This window comes from Babylonia areolata, chromosome 19, assembly GCF_041734735.1.
Source record: "Babylonia areolata isolate BAREFJ2019XMU chromosome 19, ASM4173473v1, whole genome shotgun sequence".
NCBI classification, from domain to species: domain Eukaryota; kingdom Metazoa; phylum Mollusca; class Gastropoda; order Neogastropoda; family Buccinidae; genus Babylonia; species Babylonia areolata.
The window spans coordinates 504,476-531,667 of record NC_134894.1 but is presented as its reverse complement, the minus strand read 5'-3'; the positions used below and the strand labels follow the sequence as shown (position 1 = coordinate 531,667).

Sequence of the window (27,192 nt, the reverse complement as noted above, 5' to 3'; positions counted from 1 at the left end):
TCCCACTTACTTCCTCACTCTCTTCCCCTCTCTCTTCCCCTCTCTCTCCCTTTCCTCCCCTCTCTCCTCCCCTCTCTCCCCCTTTCCTCCCCTCTCTCTTCCCCTCTCTCCCCCTTTCCTCCCCTCTCTCTTCCCCTCTCTCCCACTTACCTCTCCTCTCTCTTCCCCTCTCTCCCCCTCTCTCCCACATACCTCCCCTCTTTCCTCCCCTCTCTCTTCCCCTCTCTCTCCCCCTCTCTTCCCCTCTCTCCCACTTACCTCCCCTCTCTCCTCCCCTCTCTCCCACTTACCTCTCCTCTCTCTTCCCCTCTCTCTCCCCCTCTCTTCCCCTCTCTCCCACTTACCTCCCCTCTCTCCTCCCCTGTCTCCTCCCCTCTCTCCCCCTCTCTCCCACTTACCTCCCCTCTTTCCTCCCCTCTCTCTTCCCCTCTCTCCCACATACCTCTCCTCCCTCTTCCCCTCTCTCTCCCCCTCTCTTCCCCTCTCTCCCACTTACCTCCCCTCTCTCCTCCCCTCTCTCCCACTTACCTCCCCTCACTCTTCCCCTCTCTCTCCCTCTCTGATCCTCTCTCCCCCTTTCCTCCCCTCTCTCTTCCCCTCTCTCTCCCCCTCTCTCCTCCTCTCTCCCCCTTTCCTCCCCTTTTTCCCTCTCCCCCTTACCTCCCCTCTCTCTCCCCCTCTCTCTTCCCCTCTCTCTTCCCCTTTTCCTCCCCTCTCTCCCCCTCTCTCCTCCCTCCTCCCTCCTCCCCTCTCTCCTCCCCTCTCTCCCCCTTTCCTCCCCTCTCTCCTCTCTCTCCTCTCCGCCTCTCTCCTCCCCCGAACGAATGAATTGAATAAAAATGTTCGTTCGTTCGTTCATTCGTTCTCTCCTCTCCCCTGTCTCCTCCCCTCTCTCACCCCCTCTCCTCCTCTCTCTCCTCTCCTCCCTTCCTATCTCCTCCCCTCTCTCCTCCCCCCTCTCTCTTCCCCTTCCTCCTCCCCTCTCTCCTACCCCCCTCTCTCCCTCCCTCTCTCCTCCCCTCTCTCTCCTCCCCTCTCCCCCCCCATCCCCCCCCCCCGAGGTTGGTGTGAAGTGTTGAACTGTTTGTGTGAAATGCTGACTTGAAATGAAGTGTTCATGTAAATTGTTGTGAAATATTGGTGTCAAATGTTGATGAGTGACTGTGGTGAATTGAAGTGGTGATGTGGAGTGACTGGTGAATTGGAGTGGTGATGTGGAGTGACTGGTGAATTGAAGTGGTGATGTGGAGTGACTTTGGTGAATTGAAATGGTGATGTGAAGTGACTGTGGTGAATTGGAGTGGGAGTGACTGTGGTGAATTGAAGTGGTGATGTGGAGTGACTGGTGAATTGGAGTGGTGATGTGGAGTGACTGGTGAATTGAAGTGATGATGTGGAGTGACTGTGGTGAATTGAAGTGGTGATGTGGAGTGACTGGTGAATTGAAGTGATGATGTGGAGTGACTGTGGTGAATTGGAGTGGTGATGTGGAGTGACTGGTGAATTGAAGTGATGATGTGGAGTGACTGTGGTGAATTGAAGTGGTGATGTGGAGTGACTGTGGTGAATTGAAGTGGTGATGTGGAGTGACTGGTGAATTGAAATGGTGATGTGGAGTGAATGTGGTGAATTGAAGTGATGATGTGGAGTGACTGTGGTGAATTGAAGTGGTGATGTGGAGTGACTGTGGTGAATTGAAGTGGTGATGTGGAGTGACTGGTGAATTGGAGTGGTAGTCACTGTGGTGAATTGAAGTGGTGATGTGGAGTGACTGTGGTGAATTGAAGTGGTGATGTGGAGTGACTGTGGTGAATTGAAGTGGTGATGTGGAGTGACTGGTGAATTGGAGTGGTGATGTGGAGTGACTGGTGAATTGAAGTGGTGATGTGGAGTGACTGTGGTGAATTGAAGTGGTGATGTGGAGTGACTGTGGTGAATTGAAGTGGTGATGTGGAGTGACTGTGGTGAATTGAAGTGGTGATGTGGAATGACTGTGGTGAATTGAAGTGGTGATGTGGAGTGACTGTGGTGAATTGAAATGGTGATGTGGAGTGAATGTAGTGAATTCAAGTGGTGATGTGGAGTGAATGTAGTGAATTCAAGTGGTGATGTGGAGTGACCGGTGAATTGAAGTGGTGATGTGGAGTGACTGTGGTGAATTGAAGTGGTGATGTGGAGTGACTGGTGAATTGGAGTGGTGATGTGGAGTGACTGGTGAATTGAAGTGGTGATGTGGAGTGACTGTGGTGAATTGAAGTGGTGATGTGGAGTGACTGGTGAATTGGAGTGGTAGTCACTGTGGTGAATTGAAGTGGTGATGTGGAGTGACTGTAGTGAATTGAAGTGGTGATGTGGAGTGACTGGTGAATTGAAGTTGTGATGTGGAGTGATGATGTGTACCAGATGTGGCGTCCCACATCCCGTGGCCCAGTGGGGACAGGGTGTATAGCAGGGGAGGAGTTCCATTCATGGACAGGATCGCTGCTCTGCTGGGGGACAGCCACACACATGAGGTCACTTTCCTCTCCGTTCTCCTCTCTGTGTGTCCTGTCAGGTGTGTCACTGTGTCCTGTCAGGTGTGTCACTGTGTCCTGTCAGGTGTGTGTCCTGTCAGGTGTGTCACTGTGTCCTGTCAGGTGTGTCACTGTGTCCTGTCAGGTGTGTCACTGTGATCACTGTGTCCTGTCAGGTGTGTCACTGTGATCACTGTGTCCTGTCAGGTGTGTCACTGTGTCCTGTCAGGTGTGTCACTGTGATCACTGTGTCCTGTCAGGTGTGTCACTGTGTCCTGTCAGGTGTGTCACTGTGATCACTGTGTCCTGTCAGGTGTGTCACTGTGATCAGTGTCCTGTCAGGTGTGCCACTGTGAACTGTGATCACTGTGTCCTGTCAGGTGTGTCACTGTGATCACTGTGTCCTGTCAGGTGTGTCACTGTGTCCTGTCAGGTGTGTCACTGTAAACTGTGATCACTGTGTCCTGTCAGGTGTGTCACTGTGAACTGTGATCACTGTGTCCTGTCAGGTGTGTCACTGTGATCACTGTGTCCTGTCAGGTGTGTCACTGTGAACTGTGATCACTGTGTCCTGTCAGGTGTGTCACTGTGAACTGTGAATACTGTGTCCTGTCAGGTGTGTCAGTGTGAACTGTGATCACTGTGTCCTGTCAGGTGTGTCACTGTGAACTGTGATCACTGTGTCCTGTCAGGTGTGTCACTGAACTGTGATCACTGTGTCCTGTAGGTGGTGTTGAACTGTGATCACTGTGTCCTGTCAGTGGTGTTAAACTGTGATCACTGTGTCCTGTAGGTGGTGTTGAACTGTGATCACTGTGTCCTGTCAGGTGTGTCACTGAACTGTGATCACTGTGTCCTGTAGGTGGTGTTGAACTGTGATCACTGTGTCCTGTCAGTGGTGTTGAACTGTGATCACTGTGTCCTGTCAGTGGTGTTGAACTGTGTCACTGTGTCCTGTAGGTGGTGTTGAACTGTGTCACTGTGTCCTGTCAGTGGTGTTGAACTGTGATTACTGTGTCCTGTCAGTTTCAGTTTCAGTAGCTCAAGGAGGCGTCACTGCGTTCGGACAAACCATATACGCTACACCACATCTGCCAAGCAGATGCCTGACCAGCAGCGTAACCCAACGCGCTTAGTCAGGCCTTGAGAAAAAAACAACAAAAAACAAAAAAAAACAAAAAAAAACAAAAACAGGGGAATAAATAATAGATAAGCTTACATAAATAAATAAATAAATGAATAATAATTATAATATAGAAAAAGGTAGTAGTAATAATAATAGTAATACTAATGTCCTGTCAGTGGTGTTGAACTGTGTTCACTGTGTCCTGTCAGTGGTGTTGAACTGTGATCACTGTGTCCTGTCAGTGGTGTTGAACTGTGATCACTGTGTCCTGTCAGTGGTGTTGAACTGTGATCACTGTGTCCTGTCAGTGGTGTTGAACTGTGTGTCACTGTGTCCTGTAGGTGGTGTTGAACTGTGATCACTGTGTCCTGTCAGTGGTGTTGAACTGTGATCACTGTGTCCTGTAGGTGGTGTTGAACTGTCATCACTGTGTCCTGTCAGTGGTGTTGAACTGTGTCACTGTGTCCTGTCAGTGGTGTTGAACTGTGATCACTGTGTCCTGTCAGTGGTGTTGAACTGTGATCACTGTGTCCTGTCAGTGGTGTTGAACTGTGATCACTGTGTCCTGTCAGTGGTGTTGAACTGTGTCACTGTGTCCTGTCAGTGGTGTTGAACTGTGTCACTGTGTCCTGTAGGTGGTGTTGAACTGTGATCACTGTGTCCTATAGGTGGTGTTGAACTGTGATCACTGTGTCCTGTCAGTGGTGTTGAACTGTGATCACTGTGTCCTGTAGGTGGTGTTGAACTGTGTCACTGTGTCCTGTCAGTGGTGTTGAACTGTGATCACTGTGTCCTGTCAGTGGTGTTGAACTGTGATCACTGTGTCCTGTCAGTGGTGTTGAACTGTGATCACTGTGTCCTGTCAGTGGTGTTGAACTGTGTGTCACTGTGTCCTGTCAGTGGTGTTGAACTGTGTCACTGTGTCCTGTAGGTGGTGTTGAACTGTGTCACTGTGTCCTGTCAGTGGTGTTGAACTGTGATCACTGTGTCCTATAGGTGGTGTTGAACTGTGTCACTGTGTCCTGTAGGTGGTGTTGAACTGTGATCACTGTGTCCTGTCAGTGGTGTTGAACTGTGATCACTGTGTCCTGTAGGTGGTGTTGAACTGTGTCACTGTGTCCTGTAGGTGGTGTTGAACTGTGTCGCTGTGTCCTGTAGGTGGTGTTGAACTGTGATCACTGTGTCCTGTAGGTGGTGTTGAACTGTGATCACTGTGTCCTGTAGGTGGTGTTGAACTGTGTCACTGTGTCCTGTAGGTGGTGTTGAACTGTGTCACTGTGTCCTGTAGGTGGTGTTGAACTGTGATCACTGTGTCCTGTAGGTGGTGTTGAACTGTGATCACTGTGTCCTGTAGGTGGTGTTGAACTGTGATCACTGTGTCCTGTAGGTGGTGTTGAACTGTGTCACTGTGTCCTGTAGGTGGTGTTGAACTGTGATCACTGTGTCCTGTAGGTGGTGTTGAACTGTGATCACTGTGTCCTGTCAGGTGTGTCACTGAACTGTGATCACTGTGTCCTGTAGGTGGTGTTGAACTGTGTAGCTGTGTCCTGTAGGTGGTGTTGAACTGTGTCACTGTGTCCTGTCAGTGGTGTTGAACTGTGATCACTGTGTCCTGTCAGTGGTGTTGAACTGTGTCACTGTGTCCTGTCAGTGGTGTTGAACTGTGATCACTGTGTCCTGTCAGTGGTGTTGAACTGTGTCACTGTGTCCTGTCAGTGGTGTTGAACTGTGTGTCACTGTGTCCTGTCAGTGGTGTTGAACTGTGTCACTGTGTCCTGTAGGTGGTGTTGAACTGTGATCACTGTGTCCTATAGGTGGTGTTGAACTGTGATCACTGTGTCCTGTCAGTGGTGTTGAACTGTGATCACTGTGTCCTGTCAGTGGTGTTGAACTGTGTCACTGTGTCCTGTCAGTGGTGTTGAACTGTGATCACTGTGTCCTGTCAGTGGTGTTGAACTGTGATCACTGTGTCCTGTAGGTGGTGTTGAACTGTGTCACTGTGTCCTGTAGGTGGTGTTGAACTGTGATCACTGTGTCCTGTCAGTGGTGTTGAACTGTGATCACTGTGTCCTGTAGGTGGTGTTGAACTGTGTCACTGTGTCCTGTAGGTGGTGTTGAACTGTGATCACTGTGTCCTGTCAGTGGTGTTGAACTGTGATCACTGTGTCCTGTCAGTGGTGTTGAACTGTGTGTCACTGTGTCCTGTCAGTGGTGTTGAACTGTGTCACTGTGTCCTATAGGTGGTGTTGAACTGTGTCACTGTGTCCTGTCAGTGGTGTTGAACTGTGTCACTGTGTCCTATAGGTGGTGTTGAACTGTGTCACTGTGTCCTGTAGGTGGTGTTGAACTGTGATCACTGTGTCCTGTCAGTGGTGTTGAACTCTTTGTCACTGTGCCCTGCAGGTGGTGTTGAACTGTGTCACTGTGTCCTGTCAGTGGTGTTGAACTGTGTCACTGTGTCCTGTCAGTGGTGTTGAACTGTGATCACTGTGTCCTGTAGGTGGTGTTGAACTGTGTCACTGTGTCCTGCAGGTGGTGTTGAACTGTGTCACTGTGTCCTGTCAGTGGTGTTGAACTGTGTCACTGTGTCCTATAGGTGGTGTTGAACTGTGTCACTGTGTCCTGTAGGTGGTGTTGAACTGTGATCACTGTGTCCTGTAGGTGGTGTTGAACTGTGTCACTGTGTCCTGTAGGTGGTGTTGAACTGTGTCACTGTGTCCTGTCAGTGGTGTTGAACTGTGATCACTGTGTCCTGTCAGTGGTGTTGAACTGTGATCACTGTGTCCTGTAGGTGGTGTTGAACTGTGATCACTGTGTCCTGTCAGTGGTGTTGAACTGTGATCACTGTGTCCTGTAGGTGGTGTTGAACTGTGATCACTGTGTCCTATAGGTGGTGTTGAACTGTGATCACTGTGTCCTGTCAGTGGTGTTGAACTGTGATCACTGTGTCCTGTAGGTGGTGTTGAACTGTGATCACTGTGTCCTGTCAGTGGTGTTGAACTGTGATCACTGTGTCCTGTCAGTGGTGTTGAACTGTGATCACTGTGTCCTGTCAGTGGTGTTGAACTCTTTGTCACTGTGCCCTGCAGGTGGTGTTGATGATGAAGATGATGATTGACTGTACTAGGAGTGCCTGTGTGATGTTAATTATAATGATGATGATAATGATGATGAACTGTGTGTGAATGTGACAGTGTGATGTAAGTGATGGTGATGATGATGCAAAAGCGCTTTGATTTGTCTGCACAAGTTTCAGAGCTATATAAATACCATTATTATTATTATGATTATGATTATGATGAAAATGATGCACAAAAGTACACATGTGTATGACAGTCTCATGATGATGATGCACTTAGGTTTTTGTGTGTGTGTGACAGTGACAGTAATGACAGTGACACTTTGTATCCCATGGTCATGTGACAGGAGGTGGGGTGGTACATGATGATGATGATGATAATGTATGGGGAGTGACAGATGGTGGTGGGGTGGTACATGATGATGATGATGTATAGGGGTGTGACAGGATGTGGTGGGGTGGTACATGATGATGATTATGATGTATAGGGGTCTGACAGTAGGTGGTGGGGTGGTACATGATGATGATGTATGGGGTGTGACAGGAGGTGGTGGGGTGGTACATGATGATGATGATGATGTATAGGGGTGTGACAGTAGGTGGTGGGGTGGTACATGATGATGATGATGTATGGGGTGTGACAGGAGGTGGTGGGGTGGTATATGATGATGATGATGATGATGTATGGGGCATGACAGGTGGTGAGGTGGAACATGATGATGATGTATGGATTGTGACAGGAGGTGGTGGGGTGGTACAGTTTCCGGCGGAACTCGACGCTGCGCATGTCGATGAAGGAACGCACGCTGCATAAACACCTGGAGGCGGCCTTCTGTCCCCAGCACAGCCAGCAGTTTCTCTTCCTGATGTGTGTGCACTCCTGTTCCAGTCAGCACTCCACTCACTCTATGGACCACCTCTTCGCAACCCTGGCTCCTGGTGCTGGGTCAGTCACTGTCTGGCTGTCAGTGTGGCTGGCTGTCAGTGTGGTGTGTGGCTGGCTGTCAGTGTGGCTGTCAGTGTGGCTGGCTGTCAGTGTGGTGTGTGGCTGGCTGTCAGTGTGGCTGTCAGTGTGGCTGGCTGTCAGTGTGGTGTGTGGCTGGCTGTCAGTGTGGTGTGTGGCTGGCTGTCAGTGTGGTGTGTGGCTGGCTGTCAGTGTGGCTGGCTGTCAGTGTGGTGCGTGGCTGGCTGTCAGTGTGGTGTGTGGCTGGCTGTCAGTGTGGCTGGCTGTCAGTGTGGTGTGTGGCTGGCTGTCAGTGTGGTGTGTGGCTGGCTGTCAGTGTGGTGTGTGGCTGGCTGTCAGTGTGGCTGGCTGTCAGTGTGGTGCGTGGCTGGCTGTCAGTGTGGTGTGTGGCTGGCTGTCAGTGTGGTGTATGGCTGGCTGTCAGTGTGGCTGGCTGTCAATGTGGTGTACGGTTGGCTGTCAGTTTGGCTGGCTGTCAATGTGGTGTGTGGCTGGCTCTCAGTGTGGCTGGCTGTCAATGTGGTGCATGGCTGTCAGTTTGGCTGGCTGTCAATGTGGTGTGTGGCTGGCTGTCAGTGTGACTGGCTGTCAATGTGGTGTGTGGCTGTACATGTGGCTGGCTGTCAATGTGGTGTGTGGCTGGCTGTCAGTGTGGCTGGCTGTCAATGTGGTGTGTGGCTGGCTGTCAGTGTGGTGTGTGGCTGGCTGTCAGTGTGGCTGGCTGTCAATGTGGTGTGTGGCTGGCTGTCAGTATGGCTGGCTGTCAGTGTGGTGTGTGGCTGGCTGTCAGTGTGGCTGGCTGTCAATGTGGTGTGTGGCTGTTAGTGTGGCTGGCTGTCAATGTGGTGTATGGTTGTCAGTGTGGCTGGCTGTCAATGTGGTGTATGGTTGTCAATGTGGCTGGCTGTCAGTGTGGTGTACGGCTGTTAGTGTGGCTGGCTGTCAATGTGGTGTGTGGCTCTACATGTGGCTGGCTGTCAATGTGGTGTGTGGCTCTACATGTGGCAGGCTGTCAGTGTGTGTGGCTCTACATGTGGCTGGCTGTCAATGTGGTGTGTGGCTGTCAGTGTGACTGGCTGTCAATGTGGTGTACGGCTGTTACTGTGGCTGGCTGTCAATGTGGTGTGTGGCTGTCAGTGTGGATGGCTGTCAGTGTGATGTGTGGCTGGCTGTCAGTGTGGCTGGCTGTCAATGTGGTGTATGGCTGGCTGTCAGTTTGGCTGGCTGTCAATGTGGTGTGTGGTTGTCAGTGTGGCTGGCTGTCAGTGTGATGTGTGGCTGGCTGTCAATGTGGTGTATGGCTGGCTGTCAGTGTGGTGTGTGGCTGTCAGTGTGGCTGGCTGTCGTTTGGCTGGCTGTCAATGTGGTGTGGCTGGCTGTCAGTTTGGTTGGCTGTCAGTGTGGTGTGTGGCTGGCTGTCAATGTGGTGTGTGGCTGTTAGTGTGGCTGGCTGTCAGTTTGGCTGGCTGTCAATGTGGTGTGTGGCTGTTAGTGTGGCTGGCTGTCAATGTGGTGTGTGGCTGTTAGTGTGGCTGGCTGTCAATGTGGTGTGTGGCTGTTAGTGTGGCTGGCTGGCTGTGTGGTGTGTGGTTGGCTGTCAGTGTGGCTGGCTGTCAGTGTGGTGTGTGGCTGGCTGTCAATGTGGTGTGTTGCTGGCTGTCAGTGTGGTGTGTGGCTGGCTGTCAGTGTTGTTTGTGGCTGGCTGTCAGTGTGGCTGGCTGTCAGTGTGGTGTGTGGCTGGCTGTCAATGTGGTGTGTTGCTGGCTGTCAGTGTGGTGTGTGGCATGCTGTCAGTGTTGTTTGTGGCTGGCTGTCAATGTGGTGTGTGGTCGGCTGTCAGTGTGGCTGGCAGTGGTTGTCAATGTGGTGTGTGGCTGGCTATCAGTGTGTTTGGCTGTCAATGTGGTGTGTGGTTGGCTGTCAGTGTGGCTGGCTATCAGTGTGTTTGGCTGTCAATGTGGTGTATGGCTGGCTGTCAGTGGGGCTGGCTGTCAGTGTGGTGTGTGGTTGGCTATCAGTGTGGCTTGCTATCAGTGTGGTTGGCTGTCAATGTGGTATGTGGTTGGCTGTCAATGTGGTGTGTGGTTGGCTGTCAGTGTGGCTGGCTGTCAGTGTGGTGTATGGCTGGCTGTCAGTGGGGCTGGCTGTCAGTGTGGTGTGTGGTTGGCTGTCAGTGTGGCTTGCTATCAGTGTGGTTGGCTGTCAATGTGGTATGTGGTTGGCTGTCAATGTGGTGTGTGGTTGGCTGTCAGTGTGGCTGGCTGTCAGTGTGGTGTATGGCTGGCTGTCAGTGTGGTTGGCTGTCAGTGTGGCTGGCTGTCAGTGTGGTGTATGGCTGGGTGTCAGTGTGGCTGGCTGTCAGTGTGGTGTATGGCTGGCTGTCAGTGTGGCTGGCTATCAGTGTGGTGTATGGCTGGCTGTCAGTGGGGCTGGCTGTCAGTGTGGCTGGCTGTGTATGTGGTGTATGGCTGGGTGTCAGTGTGGCTGGCTGTCAGTGTGGTGTATGGCTGGCTGTCAGTGTGGTGTATGGCTGGCTGTCAGTGGGGCTGGCTGTCAATGTGGTGTGTGGCTGGCTGTCTGTGGCTGGCTATCAGTGTGGTTGGCTGTCAATGTGGTGTGTGGTTGGCTGTCAGTGTGGCTGGCTGTGAATGTGGTGTATGGCTGGGTGTCAGTGTGGCTGGCTGTCAATGTGGTGTATGGCTGGCTGTCAGTGTGGTGTGGGGCTGGCTATCAGTGTGGTTGGCTGTCAATGTGGTGTATTGCTGGCTGTCAGTGTGGCTGGCTGTGAATGTGGTGTATGGCTGGCTGTCAGTGTGGCGGGCTATCAGTGTGGTTGGCTGTCAATGTGGTGTATGGTTGGCTGTCAATGTGGCTGGCTGTCAATGTGGTGTGTGGCTGGCTGTCAGTGTGGCTGGCTATCAGTGTGGTTGGCTGTCAATGTGGTGTGTGGTTGGCTGTCAATGTGGTGTATGGCTGGCTGTCAGTGTGGTGTATGGCTGGCTGTCAATGTGGCTGCCTGTCAATGTGGTGTATGGCTGGCTGTCAGTGTGGTGTATGTCTGGCTGTCAGTGTGGCTGGCTGTCAATGTGGTGTATGGTTGGCTGTCAGTGTGGTGTGTGGCTGGCTGTTAATGTGGTGCATGGTTGGCTGTCAGTGTGGTGTATGGCTGGCTGTCAATGTGGTGTATGGCTGGCTGTCAGTGTGGCTGGCTGTCAATGTGGTGTATGGTTGGCTGTCAGTGTGGTGTGTGGCTGGCTGTTAATGTGGTGCATGGTTGGCTGTCAGTGTGGTGTGTGGCTGGCTGTTAATGTGGTGCATGGTTGGCTGTCAGTGTGGTGTATGGCTGGCTGTCAATGTGGTGTATGGCTGGCTGTCAGTGTGGCTGGATGTCAGTGTGGTGTATGGCTGTCTGTCAGTGTGGCTGGCTGTCAGTGTGGTGTATGGTTGGCTGTCAGTGTGGTGTATGGCTGGCTGTCAGTGTGGTGTGTGGCTGCCAGTGTGGCTGGCTCTCAGTGTGGTTGGCTGTCAATGTGGTGTATGGCTGGCTGTCAGTGTGGCTGGCTGTCAGTGTGGTGTATGGCTGTCAGTGTTGTGTATGGCTGGCTGTCAGTGTGGCTGGATGTCAGTGTGGTGTATGGCTGGATGTCAGTGTGGCTGGCTGTCAGTGTGGTGTGTGGCTAGCTGTCAGTGTGGTGTATGGCTAGCTGTCAGTGTGGTGTATGGCTGTCTGTCAGTGTGGTGTATGGCTAGCTGTCAGTGTGGCTGGCTGTCAATGTGGTGTGTGGCTAGCTGTCAGTGTGGTGTATGGCTAGCTGTCAGTGTGGTGTATGGCTGTCTGTCAGTGTGGTGTATGGCTAGCTGTCAGTGTGGCTGGCTGTCAATGTGGTGTATGGCTAGCTGTCAGTGTGGCTGGATGTCAGTGTGGTGTGTGGCTGTCTGTCAGTGTGGTGTATGGCTAGCTGTCAGTGTGGATGGCTGTCAGTGTGGTGTATGGCTAGCTGTCAGTGTGGCTGGCTGTCAATGTGGTGTATGGCTAGCTGTCAGTGTGGCTGGATGTCAGTGTGGTGTGTGGCTGTCTGTCAGTGTGGCGTATGGCTGGCTGTCAGTGTGATTGGCTGTCAATGTGGTGTATGGCTGGCTGTCAGTGTGACGTGGGCTGGCTGTCAGTGTGGCTGGCTGTCAGTGTTGTGTGTGGCTGGATGTCAATGTGGTGTGTGGCTGGATGTCAGTGTGGCTGGCTGTCAATGTGGTGTATGGCTGGCTGTCAGTGTGACGTGGGCTGACACTGACGTGGGCTGGCTGTCAGTGTGACGTGGGCTGACACTGATGTGGGCTGGCTGTCAGTGTGATGTGGGCTGGTTGTCAGTGTGATGTGGGCTGGCTGTCAGTGTGGTGTATGGCTGGCTGTCAGTGTGGTGTGTCAGGCAGTCTGTGGGTCAGTGTGGCTAGCTGTGGGGCAGTGTGCTGAGATGAAGACATTCTACAGGTGTGTGGTGAGGAGATGTGAGCTGGTGAGGATGCAGTGGTGTGGTGATAAGGAATTATGAGGATTGTGGTGATGAGGAATGATGATTGTGGTGATGTGATGAGGACTGATGAGGATTGTGGTGATGAGGAATTATGAGGATTGTGGTGATGAGGACTGATGAGGATTGTGGTGGTGTGATGATGAGGATTGTGGTCATGAGGAATGATGATTGTGATGGTGTGGTGATGTGGAATGATGAGGAATGTGGTGAGGAGGAATTATGAAGAATGTGGTGATGTGAAATGTGGTGATATGGGATGATGAGGAATGTGGTGATGTGGATGATGATGAATGTGGAATGATGATGAGGAATGTGGTGTGGAATGATGATGAGGAATGTGGTGATGTGGATGGTGATGAGGAATGTGATGGTGAGGAATGTGGTGATGTGGATGGTGAGGAATGTGATGTGGTGTTGAGGACGGTGAAGAAGCTGTCGGTGTCGGTGACCAACCTGGGGGACACAGTCCACACACAGTACCAGACCCTGGCCCACTCTGCCACCACCCAGTCCTCCGCTGTTCAACACATCCTGCACTCCTACAGGTACTGTTCAAATATCCTGCACTCCTACAGGTACTGTTCAACACATCCCACACTCCTACAGGTACTGTTCAACACATCCTGCACTCCTACAGGTACTGTTCAACACATCCCACACTCCTACAGGTACTGTTCAACACACTCCTACAGGTACTGTTCAACACATCCTGCACTCCTACAGGTACTGTTCAACACATCCTGCACTCCTACAGGTGCTGTTCAACACACTCCTACAGGTACTGTTCAACACTTCCTGCACTCCTACAGGTACTGTTCAACACATCCTGCACTCCTACAGGTACTGTTCAACACATCCTGCACTCCTACAGGTACTGTTCAACACATCCTGCACTCCTGCAGGTACTGTTCAACACACTCCTACAGGTACTGTTCAACACATCCCGCACTCCTACACTGAAAACACATGTAAACATCTGTAGCTCTGTGTGTGTGTGACACACTGAAAACACTAAACATCTGTAGCTCTATGTGTGTGTGTGACACACTGAAAACACTGTAAACATCTGTAGCTCTGTGTGTGACACACTGAAAACACTGTAAACATCTGTAGCTCTGTGTGTGACACACTGAAAACACTGTAAACATCTGTAGCTCTGTGTGTGTGTGACACACTGAAAACACTGTAAACATCTGTAGCTCTGTGTGTGTGTGACACACTGAAAACACTGTAAACATCTGTAGCTCTATGTGTGTGTGACACACTGAAAACACTGTAAACATCTGTAGCTCTGTGTGTGTGACACACTGAAAACACTGTAAACATCCGTAGCTGTATGTGTGTGTGTGACACACTGAAAACACTGTAAACATCTGTAGCTGTATGTGTGTGTGTCACACTGAAAACACTGTAAACATCTGTAGCTCTATGTGCATGTGACACACTGAAAACACTGTAAACATCTGTAGCTGTGTGTGTGTGTGACACACTGTCAAAATACATGTAAACATCTGTGGCTGTATGTGTGTGTGTGACACATTGAAAACACATGTAAATATCTGTAGCTCTATGTGTGTGTGACACACTGAAAACACATGTAAACATCTGTAGCTCTATGTGTGTGTGACACATTGAAAACACATGTAAATATCTGTAGCTGTATGTGTGTGTGTGAGACACTGAAAACACATGTAAACATCTGTAGCTCTATGTGTGTGTGACACATTGAAAACACATGTAAATATCTGTAGCTCTATGTGTGTGTGACACACTGAAAACACATGTAAACATCTGTAGCTCTATGTGTGTGTGTGACACACTGTGAAAACACTGTAAACATCTGTAGCTCTGTGTGTGTGACACACTGAAAACACTGTAAACATCTGTAGCTCTGTGTGTGTGACACACTGAAAACACTGTAAACATCTGTAGCTGTATGTGTGTGTGACACACTGAAAACACTGTAAATATCTGTAGCTGTATGTGTGTGTGTGACACACTGAAAACACTGTAAACATCTGTAGCTCTGTGTGTGACACACTGAAAACACTGTAAACATCTGTAGCTCTGTGTGTGTGACACACTGAAAACACTGTAAACATCTGTAGCTCTGTGTGTGACACACTGAAAACACTGTAAACATCTGTAGCTCTATGTGTGTGTGACACACTGAAAACACTGTAAACATCTGTAGCTCTGTGTGTGACACACTGAAAACACTGTAAACATCTGTAGCTCTGTGTGTGTGACACACTGAAAACACTGTAAACATCTGTAGCTCTATGTGTGTGTGACACACTGAAAACACTGTAAACATCTGTAGCTCTATGTGTGTGTGACACACTGAAAACACTGTAAACATCTGTAGCTCTATGTGTGTGTGACACACTGTGAAAACATATGTAGCTATGTGTCTGTCATGGATTGTGGATGCGTGGTATGACATGATAGGTGTGTGTGAAAATGAGTCATGATGAATCACGATGTGTGTGACATGATGTACATGAAAGTAATATGTGTGTGATATGTGGATGTGTGTGATATAATGTGGATGTATGTGATGTGGATGTGTGTGATATAATGTGGATATGTTTGATGTGATGTGAATGTATGTGGTGTAATGTGGAAGTGTGTGATGTGATGTGGATGTATGTGAAAATGTGGATGTGTGTGATGTAATGTGATGTGGATGTATGTGATATAATGTGGAATTGTGTGATGTGGATGTGGGTGTATGTGATATAATGTGACAGGTATGTGTGATACAATGTGGCTGTGTGGCAGGTCACAGTTTGTCTCCCCTGCTGGGGACATGCTGGAAGTGGAGAAGATCAATGACATGTCTGTAGCTCTCAACAAGGACCTGCAGGTCAGTTCTCTCTTTGTGTATGTGGCTCTCTCTGTGTGTGTGTGTGTGTGTGTGTGTGTGTGTGTGTGTGAGAGGGAGAGAGAGGGAGAGGGAGTGTGTGTGTGAGGGGGTGTGGTGGGGGGGGGTCTGTGTCTGTGTGAGAGAGAGAGAGAGAGAGTGTGTGTGTGTGTGCGAGTGTGTGTGTGTGTATGTCTGTGTGTGAGAGTGTGTGTCTGTGCGTGTATGTGTGTGTGTGCTTGTAGGTGTCTGTGTGTGTGCGCATGCATGTGTGAAACCTTGATGTTGCCGTTTTGTCAGCAAGCAGAAGTGACACAAGAAATGAAACCAGTTGGGATCATACGTAGATGTGGACAGCACATAACCACATCATGAGTGATCTTTTCTGAGACCAGTTCAATTCAGTTGCCCAAGGAGGCATTGCTGCATCGGACAAATCCATATATACACTGCACCACATCTGCTTAGCAGATGCCTGACCAGCAGCATAACCCATCGTGCTTAGTCAGGCCTTGAGAGAAAATAAATAAATAGATGAACACATTTTTTGAAAAAATTAAGTTAATTTTTTGAAATTGTTTAAAAAAAATTAAAAAAGAAAAAAAAAGATAATGATAATGAAAAATAAATAAACTATGTCCAAGCACATAGGGCGATATTGTTCAGATGTGTTAAAATGAATTAGGCAGCTTGATAGTGGGCATATTTGATGGTTTGTGTTAAAATGAATTAGCCAGCTTGATAGTGGGCATATTTGATGGTTTGTGTTAAAATGAATTAGCCAGCTTGATACTGGGCATATTTGATGGTTTGTGTTAAAATGAATTAGCCAGCTTGATACTGGGCATATTTGATGGTTTGTGTTAAAATGATCTGAAGAAGATCAGAAAGCAAGGCCACACAAGGATCAAGTTTGACCTTGAAAAGCTGAAGGACCCACAGATAGCAGAAGCCTTCCAAGCAATGATAGGCGGAAAGTTTGCCCCGCTCACTGTCGTTGACGCAGACGGCTCAGACATGGACATGGGTGTGTTGATCGACACATTCAACACAGCTGTGATGGAAACAGCCAAGGAGACCCTGGGAAAACACCGCTCAACCAAGAAGCTCTGGATCACATCTGACATCCTGGATCTGTGTGACAAGCGGAGAGAGCTGAAAAACAAAAAGGCGAGACAGAAGGAGCGAAGAAGTACAGAGCAGTCAACCAACAAATCCAGGAAAGCATGATAAAGGCAAAAGAGAACTGGATTAAAGAGCAATGCCAGGAAATTGAAGAAAACTTGAAACAAAACAACAGCAAGAAGGCATACCAACTTGTGAAAAAACTGACCAGCACAAAGCAAGTGCGGACCACCACCATCCAGGACAAAACCAGAAAATGTCTCACTGAAGAACAGGGCATTTTGAAGAGGTGGACTGAATACTGCTCTGAGCTGTACGGTCACAGAGCCACGGGAGACCCAGAGGTACTGAACGTCCTTCCAGCAACCAACAACGACAACCACCCCATCCTTCGAGAAGAAGTGGAAGCAGCTGTAAAATCGCTGAAAAAGGGGAAGTCAGTAGGAGTGGATAATATCCCAGCAGAGCTGGTCCAAGCAGGGGGAGAAGCAATGATCACAGCCCTCACAACCATCTGCAACAAGATGTGGCAGACAGGGGAGTGGCCAACACCGTGGACCCAGTCACTGATCATCATTCTCCCCAAGAAAGGCAATCTACAACAGTGCCAGAACTACCGCACGATCAGCCTAATAAGCCATTCCAGCAAAGTCATGCTAAAGATCCTGCTAAATAGATTGAAGCCACAAGCGGAGAAGATCATCGCAGAGGAACAAGCAGGTTTCAGACCAGGGCGCAGTACAACAGAGCAAATCTTCAACTTCAGGATACTGTATGAGAGGTACCTCCAACATCAGCAAGACCTCTACCACGTCTTCGTGGATTTCAAGAAGGCGTTTGACCGAGTATGGCATGCAGCTTTATGGGCCACCATGAGGTTGTATAACATCAATGCCAACCTGACCCGAGTGACACAGAACCTCTACGACAAAGCCACCAGCGCAGTCTACTTCAACAGTAACATAGGGGACTGGTTCAGAACCACAGTCGGAGTGAGGCAAGGCTGTTTGCTCTCACCAACTCTCTTCAACATCTTCCTGGAAAGAATCATGACTGATGCACTTGAAGACCACAAAGGAACAGTCAACATCGGAGGCAGAGCAGTCACCAACTTATGTTTCGCCGACGATATTGATGGCCTAGCAGGAAAAGGAGAGGAGCTAGCCAGCTTAGTGGACCACCTTGATAAAACCTCTAGAGCCTATGGCATGCAGATCAGTGCAGAGAAGACCAAACTGATGACCAACAACACCAATGGCATCAGCACTGACATAAGAGTGGATGGCCAGAAGCTAGAAACTGTCCACAGCTTTAAATACCTGGGAGCAATTGTGACAGATGAGGGATCCAAACCTGAAGTACTCTCCAGGATTGCACAGGTGACAGCAGCACTCACAAAACTGAGGTACATCTGGAACGACCGGAACATTGCACTCGGCTCAAAGATCAGACTGATGCGTACCCTGGTGACATCAATACTCTTGTATGCATGTGAATCGTGGACCTTAACAGTTGAAATAGAAAAGAGAATACAGTCGACTGAGATGAGATGCTTTCGAAGACTTCTGGGCATCTCCTACAAAGATCATATCACGAACGAAGAAGTTCGAAACAGAATCAGGCAAGTCATTGGGCCCTACGAAGACCTGTTGACCTTGGTCAAGAGACGCAAGCTCAAATGGTATGGCCATGTCACGAGATCATCAGGGCTTGCCAAGACATTCCTGCAGGGCACAGTGCAAGGGGGGAGAAGGAGCGGCAGACAGAGGAAGAGATGGGAGGGCAACATCCCAGAATGGACGGGCTTGAGGTTGAGCGATACAGTCAGGAGGTCAGAAAACTGAGAGGATTGGAGGATGCTGGTTGCCAGATCACCTGTGGCACCCCAACGGTCCACAAGACTACGGGATAGTGTGTGTGTGTGTGTGTGTGTGTTAAAATGAATTAGCTAGCTTGATAGTGGGCATATTTAATGGTTGTATTAAAATGAATTAGCCAGCTTGATAGTGGGCATATTTGATGGTTGTATTAAAATGAATTAGCCAGCTTGATAGTGAGCATATTTGATGGTTGTATTAAAATGAATTAGCCAGCTTGATAGTGGGCATATTTGATGGTTGTATTAAAATGAATTAGCCAGCTTGATACTGGGCATATTTGATGGTTGTATTAAAATGAATTAGCCAGCTTGATAGTGGGCATATTTGATGGTTTGTGTTAAAATGAATTAGCCAGCTTGATACTGGGCATATTTGATGGTTTATGTTAAAATGAATTAGCCAGCTTGATACTGGGCATATTTGATGGTTGTATTAAAATGAATTAGCCAGCTTGATACTGGGCATATTTGATGGTTGTATTAAAATGAATTAGCCAGCTTGATACTGGGCATATTTGATGGTTGTATTAAAATGAATTAGCCAGCTTGATAGTGGGCATATTTGATGGTTTGTGTTAAAATGAATTAGCCAGCTTGATACTGGGCATATTTGATGGTTGTATTAAAATGAATTAGCCAGCTTGATACTGGGCATATTTGATGGTTTGTGTTAAAATGAATTAGCCAGTTTCATAGTGGGCATATTTGATGGTTTGTGTTAAAATGAATTAGCCAGCTTGATACTGTGTATATTTGATGGTTGTATTAAAATGAATTAGGCAGCTTGATACTGGGCATATTTGATGGTTGTATTAAAATGAATTAGGCAGCTTGATAGTGGGCATATTTGATGGTCGTATTAAAATGAATTAGGCAACTTGATAGTGGGCATATTTGATGGTTGTATTAAAATGAATTAGCCAGCTTGATACTGGGCATATTTGATGGTTTGTGTTAAAATGAATTAGGTGGCTTGATAGTGGGCATATTTGATGGTTGTATTAAAATGAATTAGCCAGCTTGATAGTGGGCATATTTGATGGTTTGTGTCGACTGAACTACTACAGGCAGGGGTATCATTGCCTTGTTACTGTCTTCATCAGCTTTGTGTCCAGATATGATATGGTAGCAGACAGGTGGCTTTGTATTGGATTCTTTGCTCTGTGGGTAACCAGTGCAACTCTTTTAGAAGGGGTGTGCAGTGTGCGGATCGTTTTGCTTTATAAATCAGTTTGGCGGCAGAATTTTGTACCTGCTGTAGTGGTCTGAGGAGTGTTTGTGGACAACTTGATGAAAAGAGAGTTGCAATAGTCTAATCTAGAGAGTATGCATGAACTAACTAATGTTTCAGTTGCGTCGAGTGTGAGGTAGTGGCATATGGAGCTGATTCGTTTGAGTTCAAAGTAGGCTGCTTGACAGGTCATGGTCAGCCAAGGTCATGGACATGATCAGAGAATGAGATAGAAGAGTTTCTGAGATCGACAGTGGAAGGCAGGGAAGTGGCATGTACTGATGGGGGAAGGAGTCTGAGGGCTTCAGTCTTATCATCGTTTAGTTTCAGTTTGCTTTCTGTCATCCAATTTTTCACTTCTTTGACACAGTCTTGGAGAGTTTGAATAAGATGTTCAAATTATCATAATTTGGAGGGGAATCAGAATGTTTAAGTTGAGTATCATCAACATACATTTCATGATGGATGGAATAAGTGTCAATGAAAGGTATGAGTGGAGTGGTGTAGAGTATGAAAGGCACAGAGCCATGGGGAATGCCGAAATTAATGAGAAGATCTATTTCCGTTTACAAGGACAATTTGCTTTCTGTCAGAGAGATAAGATTGAAACCAGTTGAGGGCAGTGCTTGTAATTCCAAAGTTTGATTCAAACGTGACAGAATGTTGTGATCTATCATATCAGAGACTGCAGAAAGGTCCAAAAGTAGAAGAACAGAAATTTTGTCTTCGTCAAGAGAATTCAACAGATCATTTTCAGTACATAGAAGAACGGTCTGTGTGCAGTGCCCAGGTCTGTAAGCAGACTGGTGATCGCTGAGTAGTGAGATGAATCAAGACTGCCAACTGAACTATAAAAAGGAATTTTGAAGCCAGAACATGTGATATACTTTGTATACATCTGCTTTGGCTTATTTTTTTGTGCCTGTCAGCATAAGTTCTGTTTTGTCATCATTTTTAGTTTAATTTGTTTCATCCATTTAGTTACTTTTTCCAAGCTTGGAATTTCAGAAGGAATTACAGAATCAGTGTAGTTGAGAATCATCAGCAAACAGATGATAATGAGACACAAACTTAGATGATGTGTGTACATTGTGAAAAGTACAAACTTAGATGATGCGTATACATTGTGAAAAGTATGGGTCCCAGAACAGAACCTTGTGGTATACCGTATATCGGTACAGATGGAACAGTCTGGCTTCCGTTCACTGGGACAGATTGTGTGTGACTTGATGAATAAGACTGGATCCATTTCAAGGCAGTACCACCAAATTTGAATGTAGCACGTAACCTTCTGATCAAAATGTCATGGTCTATTGTGTCAAATGTTGCAGAAAGGTCCAATAATCCCCTTGGTACTATGTGGAAACCATGGGACTGGGGATTTTAGGTTGTTTCCTCTCAGAGAAAGGGGTGGGGGGAGATGTGTATCTTGGTACATTACATCATGTAGAAGTTGTATTTAGTTTGTGTCAGTGAGGTTTGATTCCTCTCAATAATTCAATTTAACAATTAAACAATTAAAACCAAAAAAAAACAACAACTTTAGGACATTCTAAGAAACAAAAGATTGCAACTGTGAAACATAATTTAAAGTCACATACACTGACAGAAAAAAATATTTATCCTGATGCTTGCTCATGTCAAACACTCTCAAAAGATCAGAAACCAGTATTCATTTAATGACACAGAGTCTGCCTTGAAAAGATGATATCTCTCTATATATGCAAAATTTATGTCATATCTATATATGCAAAATTTATGTCCACCTTTTGCATGTAAAAAATGGGACACATTATTGATGCCATTTTATTGCATCAAAATTGTGGTGTGGTGTGTGTGTTTGTGTGTGTGTGTGTGTGGTGTGTGTTTGTATGTGTGGTGTGTGTGTGTGTGTGTGTGTGTGTGTGTGTGTGTGCGTGGTGTGTGTTTGTGTGTGTGGTGTGTGTGTGTGATGTGTGTTTGTGGGTGTGGTGTGTGTGTGTGGTGTGTGTTTGTGTGTGTGTGTGGTGTGTGTGTGGTGTGGTGGTGGTGTGTGTGTGGTGTGGTGGTGGTGTGTGTGTGGTGTGGTGGTGGTGTGTGTGTGGTGTGGTGGTGGTGTGTGTGTGTGGTGTGGTGGTGGTGGTGTGTGTGTGTGTGTGGTGTGTGTGTGTGTGTGGTGTGGTGGTGGTGGTGGTGTGTGTGTGTGTGGTGTGGTGGTGGTGGTGGTGTGTGTGATGTGGTGGTGGTGTGTGTGTGTGTTGCAGGAGCTGTGTCAGCAGGTGTCAGAGAGTGAGCGGCAGGCAGGAGAGCTGGAGAGGGAGGTTGTACAACTGAGGGAAGAGCTGTCCCACAGGGAGGAGGGACGACTGAGGGAAGAGCTGTCCCACAGGGAGGAGGGACGACTGAGGGAAGAGCTGTCCCACAGGGAGGAGGGACGACTGAGGGAAGAGCTGTCCCACAGGGAGGAGGGAGAGAGGAGACCAGGGGTGCAGAGAGGGGGGGAGAAGGGGGTGTACCCCAAGCTAGGTGGAGGGGAGAGTGGGGAGGGGGAGAGGCCAAGCGTGGACGATCTGCTGTCTCTGGCCCCGACCGTGGACCTGTGCCCTCTGCCCTCTGCCCCGGCCTGCTCACTGGACAGTGCCCCCCCTGACGCCACTGCCCCCTCCCTGCTGCAGTCTGTGGTGGACACCATCAGTCATGTGGAGGAGGAGGTGGGGGGGACAGACACACCTCCCCAGGGCAGCAGCCAGCAGTGTCCCAGTGACCACATCCTCACCCCCATTGTCACCTCCACCGTCACTCCGAGTGCAGGTTGTGCTGCCCCCCAGTCCACTGAACCCCTGTCCCACTCAGTGCTCAGCAAGGCAGTGTCAGGGTCAGTGCTCAGCAAGGCAGTGTCAGGGTCAGTGCTCAGCAAGGCAGTGTCAGGGTCAGTGCACAGCAAGGTTGTGTCAGGGTCAGTGCACAGCAAGGCAGTGTCAGGGTCAGTGCTCAGCAAGGCAGTGTCAGGGTCAGTGCAGTCCAGGGTGTGCAGGGGAGGGAAGGCAGGCATGTCCACAGCAGTCAGCAGCAGCAAGGATCACTTTTCCTTTGTGGACAACCTGCTGACGTCAGAGGGCGGGACGGCTGGCCGGAAGAGCACGGCCACAGTGGCCACTGGGGCCACCCTCACCTACAGCCCCCGCACCACCCGCTCCCACACCAAGGGGCCCACCCCCTCCTCCTGCCCCAAAGACAGGCCCAAAGCCAGGAACTCTCCCACACGCGGAACAGCTGCCCAGCTGAAGCGAGGGGGATCCCCCAAGGCTGATGGGAAGGCCAGGGCAGGGTCTCCCAAGGCTGATGGGAAGGCCAGGGCAGGGTCTGCAGGCCCAGGGAGTGGCGACAAGCGGCGGGCCAAAGTGGACAGTGGGCTGACTGAGGATCGAACCAGCACCAACAGAGACTCCAAAGCCACAAAGTCTGTAGGCACTGCTGGCCATGACGCTCATGCTAGCATCAAGCTGGATCCAGCCAGCTGTGTGGGGGGTGTTCCCAAAAACGTGTGTGGTCAGGGTGTGGCCGGGAGTGACAGTGAAGGTGAGAAGGTGGACGGTGGTCCTGAAGACGCTGCCAAGAATGGAACTCTGGACTCTCTGCACCAGGACACTGACGCCCCCCACTCCTTGTCTCCAGTGTTCTGACCACACCACACCACACCACACCACACTACACTACACCACCACGCCACACCACCACACCACACCATGCCACACCACACCACACCACAACACACTACACCACCACGCCACACCACCACACCACACCATGCCACACCACACCACACTACACCACCACGCCACACCATGCCACACCATACCACACTACACCACCACGCCACACCACCACACCATGCCACACCACACCACACCACACTACACCACCACACCACACCACCACACCACACCACACTACACCACCACACCACACCACCACACCATGCCACACCACACCACACCACCACACCACACCACACCACACCACACCACCACACCACACCTCACCATGCCACACAACACCACACAACCACACCCCACCACCACACCATGCCACACCACACCACCACACCACACCACAACACCACACCATGCCACACCACACCACCACACACCACCACCACACCACACCACACCACACTACACCACCACACCACACCATGCCACACCACACCACACCACACCACACCACACCACCACCACACCTCACCATGCCACACACACCACACCACACCACACACCACACCCACACCACACCATGCCACACCACACAACCACACCCCACCACCACACCATGCCACACCACACCACCACACCACACCACACCATGCCACACCACACCACCACACCCCACCACCACACCACACCACACCACATCAAACCACCTACCACACCACACCACCTCACCACACCATACCACACCACACCACACCACCACACCAAACCACATCAACATACCATACCACACTACACCACACCACACCACACCACACCATGCCACACCACACAACCACACCACAACACCACCACACCCCATGACACACCACACCCCATGGCACCCACACCACACCACACCACACTGCATCCCCACCACAACACACCACTCTACACCACACCACATCACACAACACCCCATGACACACCACACCACATGGCACCCACACCACACCACACCACACTGCATCCCCACTACAACACACCACTCTACACCACACCCCATCACACTACACCCCATGACACACCACACCACATGGCACCCACACCACACCACACCACACTGCATCCCCACCACAACACACCACTCTACACCACACCCCATCACACAACACCCCATGACACACCACACCACATGGCACCCACACCACACCACACCACACTGCATCCCCACCACAACACACCACTCTACACCACACCCCATCACACTACACCCCATGACACACCACACCACATGGCACCCACACCACACCACACCACACTGCATCCCCACCACAACACACCACTCTACACCACACCCCATCACACTACACCCCATGACACACCACACCACGCCCCACGACACACCACACCACACAACATCACAACACCACACCCCGTGACGCCCACACCCCCATGACACACCACACCCCCATGACACTTACACCACACCGCATGATGCACCACACCCCATTACACCCACACCATACCTCCACCACATCCTATGACACCCACACCACACCCACACCACACCTCGTGATACACACCACACCCCACAACACCAAAATCACACCTACACCACACCCCGTGACACCCACACCACACCCACACCACATTCCGTGATACACCACACCACACCGGACAACATACGCCACACCCCACGACACCCACACCACACCTCGTGACACCTACACCACACCTCGTGACACCCACACCACACCTCATGACACCCACACCACACCTCGTGACACCCACACCACACCTCGTGACACCTACACCACACCTCGTGACACCCACACCACACCCCATGACACCCACACCACACCTTGTGACACCCACACCACACCCCATGACACCCACACCACACCCCATGACACCCACACCACACCAGACCAATACCACACCCCACGACACCCACACCACACCTCGTGACACCTACACCACACCCCCATGACACCCACACCACACCCCACGACACCCACACCACACCTCGTGACACCTACACCACACCCCATGACACCCACACCACACCCCATGACACCCACACCACACCAGACCAATACCACACCCCACGACACCCACACCACACCTTGTGACACCCACACCACACCAGACCAATACCACACCCCACGACACCCACACCACACCTCGTGACACCTACACCACACCCCCATGACACCCACACCACACCCCATGACACCCACACCACACCCCATGACACCCACACCACACCTCGTGACACCCACACCACACCTCATGACACCCACACCACACCCCACACCCCATGACACCCACACCACACCCCATGACACCCACACCACACCTCGTGACACCCACACCACACCAGACCAATACCATACCCCACGACACCCACACCACACCTCGTGACACCCACACCACACCCCATGACACCCACACCACACCTCTTGACACCCACACCACACCAGACCAATACCACACCCCATGACACCCACACCACACCTTGTGACACCCACACCACACCAGACCAATACCACACCCCATGACACCCACACCACACCTCGTGACACCCACACCACACCTCATGACACCCACACCACACCCCACGACACCCACACCACACCTCGTGACACCCACACCACACCCCATGACACCCACAACACACCTCTTGACACCCACACCACACCAGACCAATACCACACCCCATGACACCCACACCACACCTTGTGACACCCACACCACACCAGACCAATACCACACCCCATGACACCCACACCACACCTCGTGACACCCACACCACACCAGACCCTCACCACACGACGCCATGCTACACGACATGACACCTCACCTCACCACACGACGCCATGCTACACGACATGACACCTCACCTCACCACACGACGCCATGCTACACGACATGACACCTCACCTCACCACACGCCGCCATGCTACACGACATGACACCTCACCTCACCACACGACGCCATGCTACACGACATGACACCTCACCTCACCACACGACGCCATGCTACACGACATGACACCTCACCTCACCACACGCCGCCATGCTACACGACATGACACCTCACCTGACCACACGGCGCCATGCTACACGACATGACACCTCACCTCACCACACGACGCCATGCTACACGACATGACACCTCACCTCACCACACGACGCCATGCTACACGACATGACACCTCACCTCACCACACGACGCCATGCTACACGACATGACACCTCACCTCACCACACGACGCCATGCTACACGACATGACACCTCACCTCACCACACGATGCCATGCTACACGACATGACACCTCACCTCACCACACGACGCCATGCTACACGACATGACACCTCACCTCACCACACGACGCCATGCTACACGACATGACACCTCACCTCACCACACGACGCCATGCTACACGACATGACACCTCACCTCACCACACCAACACAACATGACACTATGTATTTTGTTATTGACAAACTTTTTTAAGTTGATGAACTTGTGTATGCTATACACCCAAACTTTTCACGTGTATTTGTACCTCATAATGTTTTATTGTTTTTGTTATAGCAAAGAAATAGTGATTCCTTAGTACAAGTACTTGGTTGCATACAGTAAGTTGTTTGTATTTCATATCTGATGCCTCTGTGTAGACATAGAAAGAACTGATAATGGAAAGTGCTGTGTCCTAATGCACGTCTTATTAATGAGCTGTCAGCATAGTAGTCTTTTTTTTTTTTAATAATTTTTTTTATTAATGTTAGAGAAACTGTTGTTTGAAGCATGAAGAAATGTGTGTTGAGTGAAGAAGAGAAGGTGGCTTGTGGCAGAAGACAGACCGACTGACTGGGATCAGGACAGTAGCAGATGATGACAAGGTGTGACCCATCCACAGGATGATGGTCCTGACAGTGATGTCATCAGTGCTCTGGCTTCAAACCATTGCATTCCCATGGCTTGGTGCGCATGTGGTGGTGTTGATGTGAGTTGGTATCAAGTGGTGCAGTGTAATATTGGTGCGGTGTGGGTGTGGTGTGGTGTTGAGTGGCGCGGATGTAGTGCAGTGTAGTGTGGTGTGGTGTAGTGTGGTGTGGTGTAGTGCAGTGTAGTGTGGTGTGGTGTAGTGTGGGTGCAGTGCAGTGTGGTGTGGTGTGGTGTGTCGCGGTGTCATGTGGTGT

At 50.0% G+C, this 27,192-nt stretch overlaps 2 protein-coding genes across 2 annotated transcripts in view; one reads left to right on the top strand and one right to left on the bottom strand.

The window, feature by feature from the left end:
* LOC143293348 (uncharacterized) overlaps positions 1 to 23,301 on the top strand; it is a 39,568-nt gene extending 16,267 nt beyond the window's left edge. The window contains exons 3-7 of the mRNA XM_076604126.1: positions 2,404 to 2,513; positions 7,459 to 7,664; positions 12,631 to 12,756; positions 14,996 to 15,080; positions 21,556 to 23,301. Of these exons, the coding sequence (XP_076460241.1) occupies positions 2,404 to 2,513; positions 7,459 to 7,664; positions 12,631 to 12,756; positions 14,996 to 15,080; positions 21,556 to 22,974 (1,946 nt within the window). The 3' untranslated portion in view covers positions 22,975 to 23,301. The remainder of the gene's footprint in view (positions 1 to 2,403; positions 2,514 to 7,458; positions 7,665 to 12,630; positions 12,757 to 14,995; positions 15,081 to 21,555) is intronic.
* A 1,487-nt stretch (positions 23,302 to 24,788) lies between these two features.
* Positions 24,789 to 26,598, bottom strand: LOC143293347 (uncharacterized). The gene is made up of 3 exons (XM_076604125.1): positions 26,473 to 26,598; positions 25,262 to 26,441; positions 24,789 to 25,176 (listed from the first exon to the last, which is right to left on the bottom strand). The coding sequence occupies exons 2-3, from the start codon at positions 25,834 to 25,836 to the stop codon at positions 24,792 to 24,794; spliced, it is 960 nt and encodes a 319-aa protein (XP_076460240.1). The 5' UTR covers positions 25,837 to 26,441; positions 26,473 to 26,598; the 3' UTR covers positions 24,789 to 24,791.
* Between the last annotated feature and the right edge of the window lie 594 nt (positions 26,599 to 27,192).

Excerpts from the sequence above, each read along its gene's own strand:
- LOC143293347 (XM_076604125.1), bottom strand. The coding sequence starts at position 25,836 with ATGTCGTGTAGCATGGCGTCGTGTGGTGAGGGTCTGGTGTGGTGTGGG. Across the intron at positions 25,177-25,261 it reads TGTCATGAGGTGTGGTGTGG|GTGTCACGAGGTGTGGTGTG; the intron begins GTGTCACGAGGT and ends GGTGTGGTGTAG.